We start from the raw sequence: 21,516 nt of genomic DNA on the forward strand, positions 1-21,516 counted from the left end.
TCCAGTTAGGATAAATTTCAAACTCTTAATGTTGCCAAAGCACCTTTGGAAATAGCTCTTTAGCTATTAATAAGTGAATAATTGAGGACTGAACTACAAAAGATTACTTATTTATTCTTTTGTTAATCTGGAGCTGACCTTTTTACATTATATTTTCAGAAGCATCTCCTTCTTTGGTAGGGATGGGATGAGGTGGGTAATGGTATATGAAGTTGGTCTTTCAGTAGTAATGGGAAGGCTGTAAAATATGGCAGAGGCAGCCTGAGCCGAGTGAAGAGTTCTGTTACCTAAAGCTCTGTTATATTGGACAAGTTTGTTTCTCTTATTTTTCTTATTTGCATTTGAAGCATAATAAATATGTTCCCTCCATTTATCATAAGTATTAGAGTAGATGAAACAATGAATTGGAAAGTTCTTTTTGTACAATGAAATTTTATACAGCTGTTACCTTATTGCCGAGTCAGCAATTTGCAGTGCCAATTGGTGACATGCTTTTCCCTGGCACACTAGCTGCTGACTGTCCCATGCACTACTGATGCTCATACCAAGTCACCGCCAGTGTTATCTTGCCATTCTATACAGCTCTGCTATTTCAGATATCTGACGGAGCAGTCTTAAAGAGCTTGAATGATTTCTGAATAAAAATGCCAGGATGCTTGGGCACAAGGTCTTAGAGCCATTGTTCCTTATATACCCAGGATTTCCTGCTAGTGGAGGAAGAGTTCCTGCTAGCTTGTAAGAGTTCTCAGCAGTTTCTCTCACTGCTCAAAAGAGAATAGAGTAAACCTTTTAATTTTTGCTAAGATAGTAAGCAGAGCTTTTTTGTTGTTTTTACTAGATGTGTAAGAGGGTGAAAGGATTGGTCTCTGTCCACATCCAATCAGTTTAAAATGAGGCCTCAAAGACTTTTCTTTCAGCTATAGCCTCTGTAGGACCTGTTTATCTTTCAACTCTGCTTTTAATATTTTTGTAGAATTACCTTATTTGTGCCTCTTCCTATAGGCAAATCATAATGTTGGGATAAACATTTACAAGTTTAGCAGTAGTAGATAGTGCTCAGTCCCTCAGTCATGTCCCAACTCTTTGTGGCCCCATGGACTATAGCCTGCCATGCTCCTCTGTCCATGGAATTTTCCAGGCAAGAATACTGGAGTGTGTTGCCATTTCCTTCTCCAGGGGAGTCTTCCCAACCCAGGAATCGAACCTGCATCTCTTATGTCTCCTGTATTGGCAGGTGGATTCTTTACAGCTGGGCCACTTGGGCAGCCTGAAATACGATTATAGAGTGGGAAATCATAATTTTTGGTTATACCCATATGGTTTTTGTTTTCAGCTAAAATTGTGGAGTAGAGTAGCCATTGTTAATATCTATTTATCTCAATTAAAAAATGATGATGCTTTGTTTTGTGAATTAGACCTGTGAGATGTCACAAGAAACTTGTTCAGTGGAATTGGAATTATTAATTCATTCTTCTTTTAATATATATATGTGTGTGTGTGTGAAAGTTGCTCAGTTGTGTCTGACCCTTTGCGATCTGATGAACCATACAGTCCATGGTGTGTGTGTGTGTGTTTGTGTATATATGTGTGTGTGTGTATAATATATATATACACACATATATTTGGTGATATGGTTTTTGCCTTGAATGATCTAGGGAAAAGTCAAACTGTTTGAAATCACTTCTTTTTATTTTCTTTGGGACAATAGGATTACAAGAAAATATATTCAACACTTTGGATTTTAAGTACAATAATACAAGTAAGGATAGGTTTATTTTATAAATGAAGAAGAAAACTTATAGTAAGGTCTGTACTTAGAAGTTGTGGTTAAGATTTGTTGTTCAATCACCAAGTTCTATCCAACTCTGCGACCCCATAGACTGCAGCACTCAAGATTTCTCTGTCCTACACTGCCTCCCAGAGTTTGCTCAAATTCATGTCCATTGAATCAGTGATGCTGTCTAACCGTCTCATCCTCTGCCACCTTCTCCTTTTGCCTTCCATCTTTTCCATCAGCAGGGTCTTTTCCAGTGAGTTGGCTCTTATATCAGGTGGCCAAAGTATTGGAGTTTCAGCTTCAGCATCCGTCCTTCAATGAATATTCAGGACTGATTTCCTTTAGGATTGACTGGTTTGATCTTGCTGTCCAGGGGACTCTCAAGAGTCTTTTCCAGCACTCCAATTCAAAAGCATCAATTCTTTGGCACTCAGCCTTCTTTATGGTCCAACTTTAACATCCATACATGACTACTGGAAAAACGATAGCTTTGACTAGATGGACTTTTGTCAGCAAAGTGATATCTTTGCCTTTTAATACCTGTCTAGGTTTGTCATAGCTTTTCTTCCAAAGAGCAGGCGTCTTTTAATTTCATGGCTGCAGTCACCATCCTCAGTGATGTTGGGGCCTAAGAAAATAAAGTCTGTCACTGTTTCCATTTTTTTCCGTATCTATTTGCCATGAAGTGATGGGACCAGATGCCATGATCTTAGTTTTTGAATGTTGAGTTTAAGCCAGCGTTCTCACTCTCATCTTTCACCCTCATCAATAGGCTCTTCAGTTCCTCTTCACTTTCTGCCATTAGAGTGGTATCATCTGCATATCCGAGATTATTGATATTTCTCCTGGCAGTCTTGATTACAGCTTGTGATTCATCCAGCCCAGAATTTTCCATGACGTTCTTGTATATAAGTTAAATAAGCAGGGTGACAATATATAGCCTTGTTGTACTCCTTTCCCAATTTTCAACTAGTCCCTTGTTTTGTGTCTGGTTCTGATTGTTGTTTCTTGACCTGCATACAGGTTGATTAATGTGACCAAAAATGAGTTCTATGGAATATTTTCGGGAAATGAGGCATGATCATTTAGAACTCAGATTAGATTTAATTAAGTTTTCAGCATGTATGTTTAAAATCTATTTTACTAGGAAACTTATGTATGTTGTTGGCTTGTGCTGAAGTTTCTGTACATTTAAAGCATATGTAAAACTGTTGGAAATAAAATGATGGTATTGACAATATTTGATTTATTCTTTCTACAGGTAGTATTGGATTTGTGCTAACTAAATCATATCTGTTCGGGTGTTTCACCTTAAAACTGAAGATATATGTGTTTCATATAACTGGCTGTGATACAATATAGACTGCCTATAATCCACCTACCTGTTGTATGTAGGAATCATTCATTGTTCTTGTATCTGTCATGAAGGCTGCCTTATATACAAGAGAGTTAATCAGATACTGCTTTTTGGCTTTTGTATATATTAATTCTGTGAGCTTAAATGGCTGTAAATATTGTTTACAATATGCCACTAACATTTGAATATTCATTTTTCTGGCAGTCTTAAATTGAGTAGGGGAAAGACTCAAACCATTGGAAAATCAGATTATTATATATTTTATTTTTTTAATGTGAGAGACGAATACATACTTCATCATCTTGGTTTGGTATTTGGGTTTAAATATTGCATTATTTTTCTTTTTTGAGGTTAGTATGAATTCAGCTAACATCTTAAAAGTGCTATAATGGAAGAGTAGGAGAGAGAAAAGGCAATGTGCAGTTTTGTCAGTTAGAACAAATGTGCAGTTTTGTCAGTGAGAACTAGTTTTAGATTTGTCAGCAAAGAGAGAAGAAGCACAAGTCGTAATTGCTGCTTTGCAAAGATTGTAGTCCCTAGAATCTGCGTGTATTCTGAAATCACTAAAGGAACAGTTTAAAGCTTTTTAAAATCAAGTGCTCAGTAGTATAGCATGGTTTGAAATAGTTTAAGAATTCAGAGAGTAAGGTGATTGTTTAGTCAAGAAGGAGGTGGCTCTTGAACTTGGAAAAAATCTTTGGATTGTTACTGGTGGGAAACGAAGACAGATGAGATAAGGAGATGGCCATGAGTGGGCAGAGACCCCAGTGCTGGTGAGCTAGTTATGAATGAGGCTCGGTTCAGAATGGGTTTGATTTTTCTTATAAGGTTTGTGTCTCTTACCCCCAAATTAACATTCCCGTTTCTTTTCCCCATCTGACTTTTCTTGGAAATGTATCACTATTTTCTTAAGAAGAAATAAGACGTGGAGAAGCAAAAACTTAAAGCTTTTACCTTCCTAAAGGGAGAGTGGTCTGAATAGAGACCAGAATTAGATGTTTTCAGTTGCATGTATTGTACTTTCAAGTACAAGAAGAAAGCCTGAGGAAAAAATTAGGGCTTTTAGAGTTGGACAGATAAGGATTCTTTGGTGGGTTCATCATTTGCCTTTTGACTGGACAAATTTAGCATTTTTCTTATTATGTTTATATAGGGTGCTATCTACTTCATGGGATTGTTTTCATTAAATGAAGTCATGTATATAAACTAAGCATGGTGCCTGCTCTATAGAGTGACTGAATAAATGGTGGTTAAAATAATTACTTATAATTGAAACAAATAGTTGAAATAATTCTGTGATGATAGATATGATAAACTAAGATGAGCATTTAAAAATAATATATAGTATAGAATATCTGGACTGCAGGAGACATGAAATGTGGGTTCGATCCCCTGGTTAGGAAGATCCCCTGGAGGAGGACATGGCAACCCACTCCATTATTCTCGCCTGGAGAATCCCATGGGCAGAGGAGCTTGGTGGGCTACAGTCCATAGGGTCACAAAGAGTCGGGCACAACTGAAGGGCCTTAAAACACACATAGTTTACTCGGTATACTTTGGCAATTCTTGGTTGAATTCTTTGCAGTTCTCATTTTTCTATCCCTTTTTTCTTTTAGGAGACAAAGATGGCAGCAAGGTGACCACAGTGGTGGCAACTCCTGGGCAGGGTCCAGACAGGCCACAAGAAGTCAGCTATACAGACACTAAAGTGATTGGAAATGGGTCATTTGGTGTGGTGTATCAAGCCAAGCTTTGTGATTCAGGAGAACTGGTTGCCATCAAGAAAGTATTGCAGGACAAGAGATTTAAGGTAAGACCTTCAGTGGTTCATGTGTTTTTGTTGCTGTCAATACATGTAAATAACTAGTTTTTCAAATGTTTCCTTTTGCTTCAGATTTCATTTATTGCACAGATGTTTGTTCAGTTCAACTACTGTAGTGACTTTTCCATTGAGATAAAATTTACTGAAGATTGCAGTATTTTTTTGAACTGTAGTTATGAGTGATAATGTATTTAAAATGTTGTGAAAGATAGATTAAGATTTCTTAATTCCTTATTTTAAAATGTGACCTCTCTCTACCTTGGGTCTCATTGGTGTAGCAGACCAGAGAAACATTGCCTGTAGCATATGTTCGTTTGATACAGTTGACTATGCTTCCTTTCTTGAAAAATTTCCTTCAAGTCTATGATGCAACGCTGTCATTTTTTTCCCCCTTTAACTGACATTTCTTTCCTGCTGTATTCTTATACCTCCCTTCTATCTGCCCCTAGAAAGTGATGCTTCCCACAGGTCATTTTTTTTTCTTACAAGATCCCCTTAGAGTGTCCTGTGTATGGATGATCAGAGGTCATCTCTTCATTATGATACAGTGGAGAGAGTCAGGAGACCTGGGCTCTCATCGAGCCTCTGCCGTTAACAAGCCATGCAGCTCTGTTCCCTTCCCTACTCTGCCCACCTCTGCAGCATTTTACTGAGAGTCTCCTGTGTTCTAGGAACTGTGCTTTAACATTAAGGGATAAAAAATTAAGAGGTTATCACTGCTCTGAGATAGCACACATTCTGGTGTCTGTATGCTACAGAATGTTTTGAACATTCTAAAGAGGATTAAAAAAAAAACCTAAAGTTTTTATCTTCAGTTTATTCTCTCCTGAGCACTAGTCACATGTTGCCAAATGCCCACTCAGTCTTGATATGTGAAAGTACCGTAAATTTCAAATTGACAAGTCTTCTTATCTAACTCTGACTTAACTGTCAGTCTTAAAGGAAATCCTTTCTGTTGGTTCCCATTCCTTCTTGCTCTTTCCTTCTAATGGTTTTCTTATTCACTGTCATCCATGTTCTTTCGTTCTCTCATACCTCATATCCAATCATTACCAAACTTGGTTAATTTCGCACTGCCCACCTTCACCCCGCGCCTTGTTTCCTTTTTTCATCACTACTGTTCTAGCCAGACCTTTGTCATTATTTGACTTTATCACTAGTAACTCTACATCTGATCTTCTCACTTAAAAGCTTGCATTCCAACTTTAGAATAATTCCATAGCTCATTTTGGTCATATTGTTTCTGCTACACACACATCTTCTATGGTCCCTCATAGTCTAGAAAATAAAGCCTGCTCAGTTTTAATTGTGCATTCAGGAGCTTCCATAGTCTTGCCTTCTTTCCAAATACTTAGTTTTTACAAGCCTTTTGTATCACTACATTTGAGACATATTGGTTTTTATGGTCTCTCTGATTTTATTTCATAAGAACTGGATTTTTATTACGTGTGTCTCCTGATATCCACACACTTAATGTGTTTTCAAATTACTGTCCTTCCCAGGTGGTGCTAGTGGTAAAGACCCCGCCTGCCAATGCAGGAGACATAAGAGATGAGGGTTCTATCCCTGGGTTGGGAAGATCCTCTGAAGGAGGGCATCGCAACCCACTCCAGTATTCTTGCCTAGAGAATCCCATGGACAGAGGAGCCTGACAGGCTACAGTCCATAGGGTCGCAAAGAGTTGGAGACGACTAAAGTGAATTAGCATGCATGCATGATAGCAAATACTTATCAAATCCTTAAAATATGATCAGTAATCTAAAATTCTTACATGAGCAGTTTTATAGGAGTTTTCCTGTTAGTACTGTGATATTGATACTGTTATTATTTAGATAAGGAAACCTACATACAAAGATATTATAAATTAACTTGTCCAAAGTCATACAGTTAGCAAGTGATTAGATGGGCAGGTATTTGAATCCAAGCAGTCTGACTTCAGAGTGCTTTATTACAGTCTATCATTGCTGTATCGAACCAGTACATTCTGTTCAGTAGCTACTGGGGTGAGTTCTTTTTCTTGCTTTTTTAAAAAGTTTTAATCTTTCCCTTTATCATAGTTAAGTTATTCATCTGAAATACAGTTTGGTTCATCCGTTTTTGCTTGTATTCCTTCATAGAGCTGTATCTCCATTCTTTTTGACTTTTTGAAAAAATTACTTCCAGCCTGTGTAATGTGGTTCTAAAAGTCAGAGATAACAGATGTCATTCCCTCTGTCTTGTTCCCTCTCACTCCCTCTGGATAGCCAGTCTCTTTATGTTCTGGTTTACTTTTTCTGGGTTTCTTTTGCTCAAATGAACAGTCAGTGTATATCATCCCTTGTTATCCATAGAGGACTGGTTCTAGGACCCGTAGTGGATACCAAAGTTTGCAGATGCTCAAGTCTCATGTATAAAATGGCATGATATTTCCATATAACTAAGTCTCCCATATACTTTAAATCATTTCTAGATAGCTTATAATATCTAATACAGTGTTGATACTATGCAAATAGTTGTAAATACAATTTAAATACTATGTAAATAGTTGCTGATGTGGCAATTTGAAGTTTTGATGTTTGAAACTTTCTGGAGCTTTCCTCCCCTGAGTATTTTTTGATCCCAGCTTGGTTGAATCCCTGGCTGTGGAACCCAGGGACACAGAGGGTAACTGTAATTTTCTTGATTTCTTTCTTACACCAAATATAATAGAGAGAGATACTCTTTATACTCTGCTTTTCCTGTTAACTATAGTTCCTGAAAGTCATTGCATATTAGTTCAGAGATTTTTCTCACCCTTTTTAGAATTTCATAATATTTCAGTGTTGATTCCAACCACTCTTCTATATATGGATATTGAATTACTTTTCAATATCTAGTGATCTCCCAGGGGGCTGTTATGAAAACCTTTGTGCATAAGTATTTTGTATTAGATGTGTATATTCATGGTAAACTAAGAGGACTGGGTAGGACTGCTGAATCAAAACAGAAACTCATGAAGTTTTATATGATATTGCTAAATTCCTCTGTACAAGAGCTTGTATAGATTTGTATTCTCTCCTGTAATATATGAATGCCTGTTTATTCACATTAATAACATGAATTGGTTTACTTTTTCAATTTTTGTCAATCTGATAGGTGAGAAATGGTATCTCGTTATATTTTTAATTTATAATATATTTTTTCATTTGTTCATTGTCCACTTTTTATCATATCTAGATTTTAGTTGTGATTAGAAAGCCTTTTCCTTATAAAGTCTTATAGAGAAAGCTTTTTTCCTCAAGTTAAAGAGAAATTCATCCATATTTTCTTGCAGTTGTAAGATTTCCCTTTTTACATTTAGACCTCTGATCCATTTGAAGTTTATTCCTGTTTGTGGAGTTTATTTATAACTATGCATAGTATGAGTTATTGATCTAATTTTATCTGTTCTAAAGCATTAATCATTTGTCTTAATACAGTTTTTTAAATAGTCTATGTTCCAATGATTTGAGATGCTATTGTTATTATACGCTAAATTTTCACGTGTAATTTGATCTATTTCTGGATTTTCTGTTTTGCTCTGCTGGGTCATTTGCATATTCCTAAGTCAGTACTACATTGTTCTAATTTCATTTTATAAGATGTTTCAGTGTCTGGTAGGGTTAGTCTGCCCTTGTAGCTTTTCTTTTTCATGTTATTCTAGCTATGTTTGGATGTATATTTTCCCCTATGAATTTTGGTATCATTTTGACTAACTCCTTGAGAAAGCTTGTTTATTTTTAATTGGAATTTCATCAGCTTTACAAGTTAAGGAGTTAATCGGCTCTCCATGATGTTGAATTACCTTATCCAGAAATAGGAGATAGCTTTCTATTTGTTCAAGTTTACTTTTGTAAACTTTCAGGAGTTTTACTTATATAGGTTTTGACATTTCTTGTTAAGCTTATTCCTAAATATTTTAATTGTTTTTGTAGCGGTTGTATAATTTTGTTTTTATTTTTATTTTTTCTCCTAAAAGTGCTGAAAAGTGGCAGGCTATCTTACACGAACTTCAGTTCTTTCCAGTGTATCACCTTTTCTTTGTGAAACTTAAGTATTCTTTGTTCTCCTTGCTGCTGCTGCTGCTAACTTGCTTCAGTCATGTCCAACTCTGTGTGACCCCATAGACGACAGCCCACCAGGCTCCCCTGTTCTCCTTGCTAAATGTTCGCTATTTAAAAAAAAAAAAATTTTGATGTATTGACCAATTCATTTCCTTTGATTGTGATAAAGTAGGCATTTTTCTAACAACTTAAAATTCTATTCACATTTGTAATTTTTACATCACTGCTACCAAGGATTAAATAATCATATATTTTGCATTAAATAATGATATATTTTTAGGAGAAGTTAGAATAGGGTCTTCTCCTTGAACTGTTTCATAAACCAACATGCTGAACCTGCTGGTGTCAGTGAGAGGCAGTTTGTTTTGGTGAAAAAACAAGAAGAGAAAGAATGGTCAGAGATAGGGAGAATACCAAGAGTAACTAATTATCCCTGCACATTAGTCTTAAAAACTGTATGTATATTTTCAAGTTGTTTCTGGTGCAACAAGTTTCAGTGGTGTTTTACCTACAATTTGAATGCCTTTTTCCCTCTGGACCCATCATACTAAAATTAAACTAACCTCAATTGGCCAGTTTGGAAGTGCTCGTGATAGAAAATGCTGTTGTGTTGCTAACAGTAAAGTCCAGCTAGGTACCTTATGTAGGATACCTTTGATGTTAGAGCAGGAAGAAGATTAATCAATCCCAGTACTGATCGTTGTTGAGGCTGGCTTTTCCAAGTTGAAAATCAGTAAGCTACATTTTAAATTAATTAGTGATCTTAGCTTCATTAACTATTAATTTCAGTTCTCCTTTGAACTAAGTCATAGGTTTCAGGTGTCCTTCTTGGTTTCACTTGTTCTGTCGCTAGGATGGTGGGAGTAGAGAAGTGAGGTGTCACTCCTGTTCTGTTGTGAATGGAGAGTGACTTGAGCCCTGCTTTTACTATATACTGTTTTGGAGAGTGAGAAGAGATAAATATCTGGGCTCAATCCTTAGGGATATGATTATTCTCTGTATATTTTGGAGACAACATAGGGGAAGTAAGACCTTGGTCCACTCTTAGTAGTTTTGTGAGCTTAAGTATATCCATTAACTTGACGAGCTTCAATTTCATCATGTGTAAAATGGAAATACTGTTATTACAGTGGTACCCCAGTCTAATGTTTGTTATGTAAAGGAACTCAGTAAGTATTGTGCTTTCTTTTTACTCCAATGTTGTTTGAATCAAATGAAACAATATATTATGAGAACATCCAGTAAATTTTTAAACTCCTTATAATTAAGTTCTATTGGTTTTAATTTTAGACCTGAATTACTACAAACTGCCATTTACTTTGGATTTCTTTCTCTTTGTTTTGCTTCCTCTTTTATTTAGTAGTCTTATTCTGAGACACCGAATTATTTGTACTTATGTAGCTGTTTTAAGTCACTGTGGAAAATCTATTTCTTGATAAAATTTATAGACAGCTTAAAAGAAATACTAATCTTTAGTTATGTCATATGGAGCTATGTTCTTTGAGTCATGAAAACTTGTAATTATCACGTGGAAGGTAAAAACCAAGACTTAACCTCTGTGGAGGAGAGGAGGGTAGGACGATGGCATGCTGAGTAGGAAAAGTCTTATACTTCAGTGTAGCTCTAAGAAAGTTACAGAAAAACCAACAGAGAATCATAAGTTCAAGGTTGAACCATCAGAGGAGTCCAGTGTCTCCGGGGAAACGGTCTTCATTAAATATGTCTGCCATGCTGTGCTGAGTCATTGACAGGGAACAGATCATGGGAAGCTTGGCTTATCACCAAAGAAGAAAATGGTTTTGAGAGCTCAGCAACTAGGACCACTGGTCAATAATGTTTCCTGCAGTGGGTTATCTGAGGGAACATTTTCATTAACATGCCAAACTTCCTAAGGACACAGACTGTTTTATGCTACCTTCCCAAGTCATGTTGAATGGCTGGTAAAATGTTATTTTTAACTGGATTAAATTTTCAAAGACTGTACAAATATTAATGAGTAAGGATTCTATTTGATTTTGCTTTTGCAATTATATATAGTTTTATTACCTCTATTCCAGAGAGAAGAAATATGGTGGCATGATATTTGTGGCCCATAATGCCTCCTTTCTGCCTTTCAGTGACTTGAATGGCTTGAGAGAAAGAGAAATAAAAGTTAATAGAAGTAGCAAGAGCAATTAGGCAAGAAAAATAAATAAAAAGCCATCAAAATTGGAAAGGAAGAAATAAAACAGTTGCTGTTTTATATGTCATCTGTTTGCAGATGACATGATATGTATGGAAAATCCTCAAGACTCCATTTAAAAAAATGTTAGAAAAACCAGTTCAGCAAAGTTGCAGAATACATATCAATGCACACAAATCTCTTGCATTTCTATACACTAATAACAAACTACAGAAAGAGAAAGAAAACAATCTCACTAATGTTACACTGAAAAGAATTAACTATCTAGGAATGCATTTGACCAAGGAGAGGAAAGACCTATATATTGAAAACTCTTAAGCTATTAATGAAAGAAATTGATGAAGACACAAATAGATGAAAAGATACTATTGAATGAACCATGATTGAATCAATATTATTAACATGTCCATACTACCCAAAACAATCTACAGATTCATTGCAACTCCTATCAAAATTCCGATGGTATTTTTCAAAGAAATAGAACAAATAGTATTTAAAATTTGTATGGAATGACAAAAAATCTCAAATAGTCAAAACAGTCTTGAGAAAGAACAAAGCCAGAGCCATAATGTGTCATGATTTCAAACTATATTAGACAGCTACAGTAATTAAATCAGTATGGTACTGACATAAAAGCAGACACGTAGATCAGTGAGACAGAATAGACAGCCCAGAGATAAACTTATGCATTTATGGTCAGTTAATTTACAACAAAGGAGACAAGAATATACAGGGGACAGCGTTTTCAATAAATGGTGTTGGGAAAACTAGATAGCATGTGCGAAAAAAAGAAACTCAACAACTGTCTTACATTGTACACAGAAATTAACTCTAAATGGATTAAAGATCTGAATGTAAGTCCTGAAAGCATAAAACTCCTAGAAGAAAATGTAAATGGTAAATGCTTTGACATAGGTCTTGGCGATGATTTTTTAAATCTGAAACCAAAAGCACCAGAAGCAAAAATAAACAAGTGGGACTACATCAAACTAAAAAGCTTCTGCACAGCAAAGAAAACCATCTACAAAATGAAAAGGAAACCCATTGAATGAGATAAAATATTTGCAAATCACATATCTGGTAAGGGGCTAATATCAAAACCCCCAACAATCGAGTTAAAAAATGGGCCTAGGACCTGAACATTTTTCTGAGGAAGAAATGCAGATGGCCGACAAGTCCTTGAAAAGATGCTCAACATCACAAATCATCAGGGAATGCAAATCAAAACCACAACAAGGGATTTCCCTGGTGGTCCAGTGGTTAAGAATATTCTTTGCAGTACAAGGGATGTGGGTTTGATCCCTGGTGACCTGCATTGCAAGATCCCACATGCCATGAGCAACTAAGCCCATGTGCTGCAACTACTTAGCTCATGTGCCATAACTAGGGCATCCAGGTGCTACAATGAAAGATCCTGCATGACACAACAAAGATCCCGTGTGCTGCATTTAAGACCTGATGCAGGCAAAAAAAAACCACAACAGAATGAGGTATCACCTCATACCTGTTAGAATGGCTGTTTTTTATAAGGTAAAAAATCACAAGTGTTGGCAAGGATGTGGAGAAAGAGAATCTTTGTGTGCTGTTTGTGGGAATGTAGATTGGTACAGGCACTGTGGAAAACAGTATGGAAGTCCCTCAAAATATTAAAAATAGAACTACCATACAGTAAAGCGTCTACCTTCAATGCAGGAGACCCGGGTTCGATCCCTGGTTCAGGAAGATCCCCTGGAGAAGGAAATGGCAACTCACTCCAGTATTCTTACCTGGGAAATTCCACGGACAGAGGAGACTGGCATGCTACAATCCATGGGGTTGCAAAGAGTTGGACATGACTGAGTAATTAACAGATAGGATCCATCAATTCTACTTCGGGGTATTTATCAAAAGAAAATCAAAGTACTAACTTGAAAAGATATATGTACCCCATGGTCATTGCAGCATTATTTGTAATAGTTAAGATATAGAAACAGCCTAAGAATTTATCAGTGGATGAATGGATAAAGAAATTGTGGAGTGAGTGAGTGTGTGTGTGTGATGGAACATTATTCAGCTGTAAGAAAAGAAAATCCTGACATGGTGGCTGCATGGCTAGACCTTAAGGGCATTATGCTAAGTGAGCCACATGCTCTCTCTTATGTATGAAATCCTATCCTCAGCAACAACAAAGAACAAACTTGTAAATACAGAGAATAGATTGATGGTTGCCAAAAGCAGGAGGTGGGAGAAATAGGTGAAGGGGGTGAAAAAAAAAAAAAAAACCTCAATATGAGTCACAGTATGCTTCTAAATTTTCTTACTTTTTAAAAAGTTTTTGTTATTCTTTAGTGTTTATACGTTTTAAATTCCTGTATGTCTAAAAATAAAATAAAATAAAAATTCCTGTATGTCCATGGTAAGTTCCAAATAAGTGTTTAGCATTAGGAGTTAGATTTGCTTTTTTGACTAGTTTCTCTAAAGCCTTTGCAGTTGTTCTGGATGATCAGCTGCTTGATTCTTTTTGTATAAAAGCTTTGTTGAGCTATAATGTCTATAACATGAATTTCACCCTTTTATTCGAGTATACAATCCATTGGTTTTAATGTAATCACAGAGTTGTGTAGCTGTCACTACTAATTCTAGGATATTTTCATCACCTCAGAAAGAAACTCTTTCAATAGTGCTCTATTAAATTCTTATTGACAGTCTCTTCCCATCCTCCTCTTCACCTAGGCCCTGGCAATCACTAATCTACTTTCTATCTTCATGGATTTGCCCATTCTGGACATTTCATATAAATGGAACAATAATATATGACCTTTTTGTTCCTGTCTTCTTTCACTTGGAAAAAATATTCAAAGTTCACCTATGTTTACCATGTCTCAGTATTTCAGTCCTTTTCGTGGCTGAATAATACTATGTTTTGTGGATATACTGCATTTTGTTAATCTGTTCAGTAGTTGATGAGCATTTGAGTTGTCATTACATTTTGGCTATAATGAATGATGCTGCTCTGAACATTATTTGCGTACAAGTTTTTGTGGGTACTTTTTTTTCCCCTCAATTCTCTTGGGTATATACTTAGAAGTGTGGTAGGTCCTATGGTGACTCTGTGATTAACATTTTGAGAAAGTGCTAACTTGTTTTCCAGAGCCACTGTACCATTTTACAGTCCATGAGCACTGGATAAAAACTGCAGTTTCTCCACATTGTTGCCAGTACTTGTTATTATCCGAGTGTTGACTATACCTGTCTGAGAGCAAATTGTTTCACATTTCCTAATGGCTAATGAGGTTGAACATCGTTTCATCTTTTCTTTTATTGGCCTTTAGTGTGTATTCTTTGAAGAAATGTCTGTTGAATTTCTTCGCCCACTAAAACTTTAAAATTTTCCTTTTTTAACAGGTAACTGTTTGAAGAAGTTTTAGTTTTACAGAGCAATGAATGAAAAGTACAGTGTTCCTGTATGCACTCTTCTCGTCAGTCCCCCCTGCTATTACTGTAGCATGTTTGCATGAATGTAGATTTGTTACAATTGAAGCAGTATTGATGTATTAGTAGTAAAGTCCATAGTTTTCATTATTGTTCATTATTTGTGTTGTATAGTCTCTGGGCTTTGGCAAATGTATGATGACATGTTTCCGTCATTACAGTGTCATGTGGCATAGTTTCAGTGTTCTAAAAATTCCCTGAGTTCCACCTATTCATCTCTCCCTCCTTCACTCCAACCCTTGACAACCATTGATTAAACAAAAAAAAAGTTACCACAGTTTTGTCTGTTCTAGAATGTCATATGCTTGGAATCATACACTGCAGCCTTTTCAGATTGACTTTTTTTCACTTAGCAATGTGCGCTTAATGTACTTGCTTAGCTTTTCTTGGCGTGATAGCTCATTTGTTTTTCTCTCAGAACAAATACTGCTGTATGCATATACTATGTTTTGTTATTTTATTTGCTTATTGAAGGACATCTTGGTTGCTTCCAGGTTCTTGCAGTTACGAATAAAGTTTCTTCTAAACAGTCATGTGCAGGTTTTTGTGTGGATGTAAGTTTTCAGTTGATTTGGGTAAATATTAAGTAGCACAGGGGCTTCCCTGGTGGCTCAGGCGGTAAAGCGTCTGTCTGCAATGCTGGAGACCCGGGTTCGATCCCTGGGTTGGGACGATCCCCTGGAGAAGGAAATGGCAACCCACTCCAGTACTCTTGCCTGGAAAACCCCATGGACAGAGGAGCCTGGTAGGCTATAGTCCATGGGGTTGCAAAGAGTCAGACACGACTGAGCGACTTTACTTTTTTTAAGTAGCACAGTTGTTAGATTTTTGCTAGATTGTATGGTAAGAGTATGGTTCAGTTTTGCAGGAAACTGCCCAACTATTTTCTGACGTGGCTGTGCAAAATAATTTTATATTCTCATTAGCATTGATGAGAGTTCCTGTTGCTCTGCATTCTCACCAGCCTTTGGTGGTGTCAGTGTTTTGGGGTTTGGCCATTCTGAGAGGAGTGCAGTGGAAGTGAAAGTGTTAATCGCTCAGTCTTTCAGATTGTTTGAGACCCCATGGGGTGTATCAGGCTCCTCTGTCCATGGAATTCTCCAGCAAGAATACTAGAATGGATTGCCATTCCATTCGCCAAGGGATCTTCCTGATCCAGGGATCAAACCCAGGTCTCCTGTATTGCAGGCAGATTCTTTACCATCCGAGCAGTTGTTGTTCAGTCACTTAGTCTTGTCTGACTCTTTGCAACCCCATGGACTGCAGCAAGCCAACTTCCCGGTCCTTCACCATCTCCTGGAGTTTGCTCAAACTCATGTTCATTGAATCGGTGATGCCATCCAAACATCTCGTCCTCTGTCATCCCCTTTTCCTCCTGCTTTCAATCTTTCCCAGCATCAGGGTCTTTTCTACTGAGTTGGCTCTTCTCACCAGGTGGCCAAAGTGTTGGAGCTTCAGCTTGAGCATCAGTCTTTCCAATGAATATTCAGGGTTAATTTCCTTTACGATTGACTGGTTGGGTCTCCTTGATGTCCAAGGAACTCTCAAGAGTCTTCTCCAACACCACAATTCAAAAGCATCAGTTTTTCAGTGCTCAGCTTTCTTTACGGTCCAACTCTCACATCCGTACATGACTGTTGGAAAAACCATAGCTTTGACTATTACGGATCTTTGTCAGCAAAGTAATTTCTGACTGAACAGTAAGACATTAATGTCTAATCTGAGCAGTAATATCTCACTATTGTTTAAATTTGCAGTTCCCTGATGAAATACCATGTTGAGCGTCTTTTAATATGGCTATGTGCCATCAGTATATCTTCTTCCATGTGGTGTCTTTTCAGCTCTTTTGCCCATTTCAAATGGTTGAGTGTTTTCTTGCTGTTGAGTTTTAAGGGTTCTTTGTATATTTTGGATAAAAATTCTTTATCAGACAAGTGTTTTACAGAGGTTTTCTCCTAGTATGTAACTTGTGTTTTCCTTAGTGTCTTAGAGCACAAATTTTTAATTTTCATGAAAAGTCCAATTTATAACTTTCTTCTTTCATGGATTGTGCTTTTGCTGTTGAATCTAAAAAACTAAGGACACTGTCAAATCCAAGGACACCTAAATTTTCTTCCATGTTATCTTGTAGTGTTTATAGTTTTTTCTCTTACATTTAAGTCTATGATCCACTTTGAGTTAATTTTTGAAAAAGATGTAAGATCTGTATCTAGATTAATTTGTTTGCTTTTCAGTTGTTCCAGCACTATTTGTTGAAAACACTAGGCTTTCTCCTTTGAAATGCCTTTTTACCTTTGACAAAGTTCAGTCGATTGTATCTGGTGGCTATTTCTGAGCTCTCTCTTCTGTTCCAGTGATCTGTTTGTTTCTTTCTCTAATATCACATTGTCTGTTTTTACTCTAGCTTTACAATATGTCTTGAAATCATTTGGTATCAGTCTTTTGATTGTTCTTCAATATTGTACTGGCTAATCCATATCCACAAAATAACTTGCTGGTATTTTGATTGAAATTGCTTTAAATTTATATTTTATGTTAGGAAGAACTGTCATCTTGACAGTATGCAGTCCTCCTGTCCATGTATTAATGCATAAGATACATTTCCACTTATTTAGATCTTTGATTTCTTCCTTCAGAATTTTATAGTTTTCCTCCTATAAATCTTGTATATAGTTTATTTGCTTTGTACCTAAGTATTTCTTTTTTTTCTTTTTTGTGTGCTAATGTAAATTGTATTGTGTTTTTTAATTTCAAATATAAATTGTTCATTACTGGTATATAAAAAAGCAGTTGACTTTTGTACCTTAATCTTATATCCTGCAATCTTGCTATGGTTGCTTATTAGTTCCAAGATGTTTTTCGTTTTTGATGACTTGGGATTTTTTTATATAAACAATCATGTCATCTGTGAACAAAGATAGTTTTACTTCTTCTTTCCTAATCTGTATACACTTTGTTTTTGAGGAGGGTTATTTTAATGCATATGAAGTGTTGAATAGCAGTGGTGAGAATCTCAAGTTTTTCTTGGCTTGTTTTTGATATCAGCAAGCAAACAGTTTCTCCTCATGAAGTACATAGTTAGCTGTAGAATTTTTTGTAGATGTTCTTGATCAGTAGAAGATGTTTGCCTCTAGTCCTAGTTTGCTAAGAGTTGGTTGTTTTTTTTTAAATCATGAATGGATGTTGAATTTTGTCAAATACATTTTCTACCTCTATAGATATGATCAGATAATTCTTTAGCCAGTTGATGAGATGAATTATATTAATTAATTTTAAATGTACCTAGGATAAATCCCACATGGTCTTGGTGTATCTTATTTTCATACATTGCTGGAATCAGTTTGCTGAGATATTGGTTTGTAGTTTTTGTTGTAATACATCTATCTTAGGTATTAGGGTAATGCTGGTCTCATAGAATGAATTGGACTGTATTCCCTTTGCTTTTGTCTTCTAGAGAAGAGTCTAGAGAACTGATACAATTTCTTTCTTAAAGGATTGGTGAAATTTACCAGTAAACCCATCTAGGTGTGGTACTTTCTATTTTGGAAGATGATTAATTGTATGTCAAGTTGTTTAATAGATACAGGCCTGTACAGTTTATCTAGTTCTCCTTGTGTGTGTTCTGGTAGATTATATTTTTCAAGAAATTGGTCCATTTATCTAAGTTATTAAATTTGTAGGTACAGAGTTTATCATAATATCCATTTTTTTTTTCTGTTAATATCCATGAGATGTGTGGTGATGGAATCTTTTTGCTTTTGATGCTAGTAATTTTCTGTCTACTGTCTCCTTTTTTCAGTTAACCTGGCTAGAGGCTTATCAGTTTTATTGATCTTTCGAAGAACTATCTTTTGAGTTTTCTAATTTTTCTCTATTGATTTTCTTTTTTCAGTTTGGTCTCTGCTTTAGATTTTTTCATCCTGCTTGCTTTGAATTTAATTTATTCTTTCTGGTTTTCTAAGTTGCAGGCTAAAGATTGATTTTGAATTTTCTTATTTAATATATGCAGTCGCTGCTGTAAATTTCGCACGAGGCACTGGTTTCACTGTATCCACAAATTTTGATTTAGCTCAAAATACGTTTTATTTTTTTCTTGAGAATTCTTTGACCAATATGCTATTTAAAAGTATGTTGTTTATGCTCCAAATATTTTGCATTTTTTTCTGTTACTGATTTCTAGTCTAATTTCACTATGGTTTGAGAGCATATTTTCTGTAATATCTGTTCTTTTTAATTTGCTAAGGTATGTCTTATGGCCCAGAATTAGGTCTATCTTGATGAATGTTCTATATGAGCTTGAGAAAAATATGTATTCAGCTGTTGTTGGATGAAATTTTCTGTAAATATGTTAATTAGAGCCAATTGAATAATAGTATTCGGTTCAATTATGTCCTTACTGATTTTTGGCTTGCTGAATCCACCAGTAACTGATAACTAATGAAAGGGTGTCGAAATTTACAAGTAGTAAATCTGTCTCCTCCTTGTGATTCTGTTAGTTTTTACCTCAAAAAATTTTGATGCTCTGTTGTTAGGTGCATACACATGAAGAATTGTCCTTTTTCATTATGTAATGCCAATCTTTATCCGTCATAATTATTCTCAGTGTGTAGTCTTCTGTGTCTGAAATTAATGTAACTACTTCAGCTTCTTTTGATTAGTCTTAATATGGTATATTGTTCTCCATCCTTTTACTTTTCTTTATTTTATAAAAAAAAAAAATGTAACTTTAAACTTATGTACTATACTATTTTTGTTTTTTGCTCTTTTTTCTCCCTTCCCAGTTTTATTGAGTATAAATTGACAAAATTGTGTATATTTAAAGTGGTCAATATGTTATAATCAATTATATGTATAAATTGTGAAATGATTGCCCTAATAGGCTATTAACATATTCATCACCTCATATAATTACTTTTTATATGGGCATGGTGAGAACACTTGAGATCTATGCTATTAGCAAATTCCAAGTATACAGTACAGTACTGTTAATAGGTACCATGGTGTACATCAGATCCCTAGAACTATGTCATCTTATGACTGAACATAAGTACCTTTGATCAGTGTCTTTTCATTTCTCCCACACCCCAACCCATTGTAACCATCATTCTACTCTCTTTTATTTGAGTTTCATTTTGATTTCACATACAAGTTAGCTTATGCTTTAATTTTCTTTGACACTTAGAAGTTTTAAAGTTTTGTATAGTCATTGTTTTTGCTTTAGTCACTTGATATTTTGGTGTCATCAAAAAACAAGAAATTCTGTTACTTGCCACAGCATGAATGAGCTTCAAAAAATATTATGCTGAGTGAAATAAGCTAGTCACGAAATGTCAAGTATGTTGCCAATGCTGATGCCATGAAGTGTTTCTCCTGTGTTTTCTTCTAGGATATTTGTAGAAGAAATCTTATGTTTAGGGCTTTGATCCATTTTGAGTTAAATTTTTGTGTGTGGTGTACAGTAAGGATCTATCTTTGTGTTGTATTTTATGTGTGTGGGGGGGGCTGTCTGTGAACATCCTATTTTCCCAACACCTTTTGCTTCAGAAAGCATTCTTTTCCCATTGTGTGTCACACTTGTTTAAAATACACAAAAGGGCTTATTTCTAATTTCTCTATTCTGTGTTTATGCTAGTTCCATACTGTCTTAATTACTGTTGCTTTGTAGCTTTTTTTCAAATCAGAAAGTGTGAGATTTTGTTCTCCTTTTTCAAGATTGTTTTGGATCTTTGGGGTATTTTGGGAGTATCTAGATTTTGAGATTTTGTTTTTCTGTTACTGCAAAAAAACGCCATATTGGGATTTTGATAGGGATTTGGATTGAGCCTGTAGATGAAGATGATTTTTGGATGGAAACAGCGCTCAGTTGTGGATGTGTCTGATGGTGAAAGTAAAGTCTGATGCTGTAAAGAACAGTATCACATAGGAACCTGGAATGTTAGGTCTATGAATCAAGGTAAATTGGACGTGGTCAAGCAGGAGATGGCAATAGTGAACATCATCATCTTAGGAATTAGTGAACTTGCAAAATTCAGACTTAAATTGAAGAAAGTAGGGAAAACCACTACTCCATTTAGGTATGACCTAGATAAAATCCCTAACGATCGTACAGTGGAAGTGGCAAATAGATTCAAGGGATTAGATCTGATAGAGTGCCTGAAGAACTATGGACAGAGGTTCCTAACACTGTACAAGAAGCAGTGATCAAGACCATCCCCAAGAAGAAGAAATGCAAAAAGGCAAAATGGTTGTCTGAAGAGGCCTTACAAAAAGCTGAGAAAAGAAGAGAAGCTAAAGGCAAAGGAGAAAAGGAAAGATATATCCATCTGAATGCAGAGTTCCAAAGAATAGCAAGGAGAGATAAGAAAGCCTTTCTCAGTGATCAATGCAAAGAAGTAGAGGAAAACAATAGAAAGGGAAAGACTAGAGATCTCTTCAACAAAATCAGAGATACTCAGGGAATATTTCACGCAAAGATGGGCTCAATAAAGGACAGAAATGGTATGGACCTAACAGAAGCGGAAGATACAAGGATACAAGATGGCAAGGATACACAGAAGAACTAGGCAAAAAAGATCTTCATGACCCAGATAACCACGATGCTGTGATCACTCACCTAGAGCCAGACATCCTGGAGTGGGAAGTCAAGTGGGCCTTAGGAAGCATCACTATGAACAAAGCTAGTGGAAGTGATGGAATTCCAGTTGAGCTATTTCAAATCCTCAAAGATGATGCTGTGAAAGTGCTGTACTCAATATGCCAGCAAATTTGGAAAACTCGTCAGTGGCCACAGGACTGGAAACGGTCACTTTTCATTCCAATCCCAAAAAAAGGGAGTGCCAAAGAACG

General features: G+C 36.0%; 1 protein-coding gene across 33 annotated transcripts in view; it reads left to right on the top strand.

The window, feature by feature from the left end:
• The window catches only part of GSK3B (glycogen synthase kinase 3 beta), a 267,763-nt gene that overhangs the window by 132,718 nt on the left and 113,529 nt on the right, over nt 1-21,516 (top strand). For all 33 annotated transcript variants that reach the window (XM_081571915.1, XM_081571924.1, XM_081571923.1 and 30 more), the window contains one exon: nt 4,751-4,944. In XM_081571915.1, coding sequence (XP_081428041.1) covers nt 4,751-4,944 — 194 coding nt within the window. The remainder of the gene's footprint in view (nt 1-4,750; nt 4,945-21,516) is intronic.

Source organism: Giraffa tippelskirchi, chromosome 2 (genome assembly GCF_054371585.1).
Source record: "Giraffa tippelskirchi isolate mGirTip1 chromosome 2, T2T-mGirTip1v1.2.pri, whole genome shotgun sequence".
NCBI classification, from domain to species: Eukaryota; Metazoa; Chordata; class Mammalia; order Artiodactyla; family Giraffidae; genus Giraffa; species Giraffa tippelskirchi.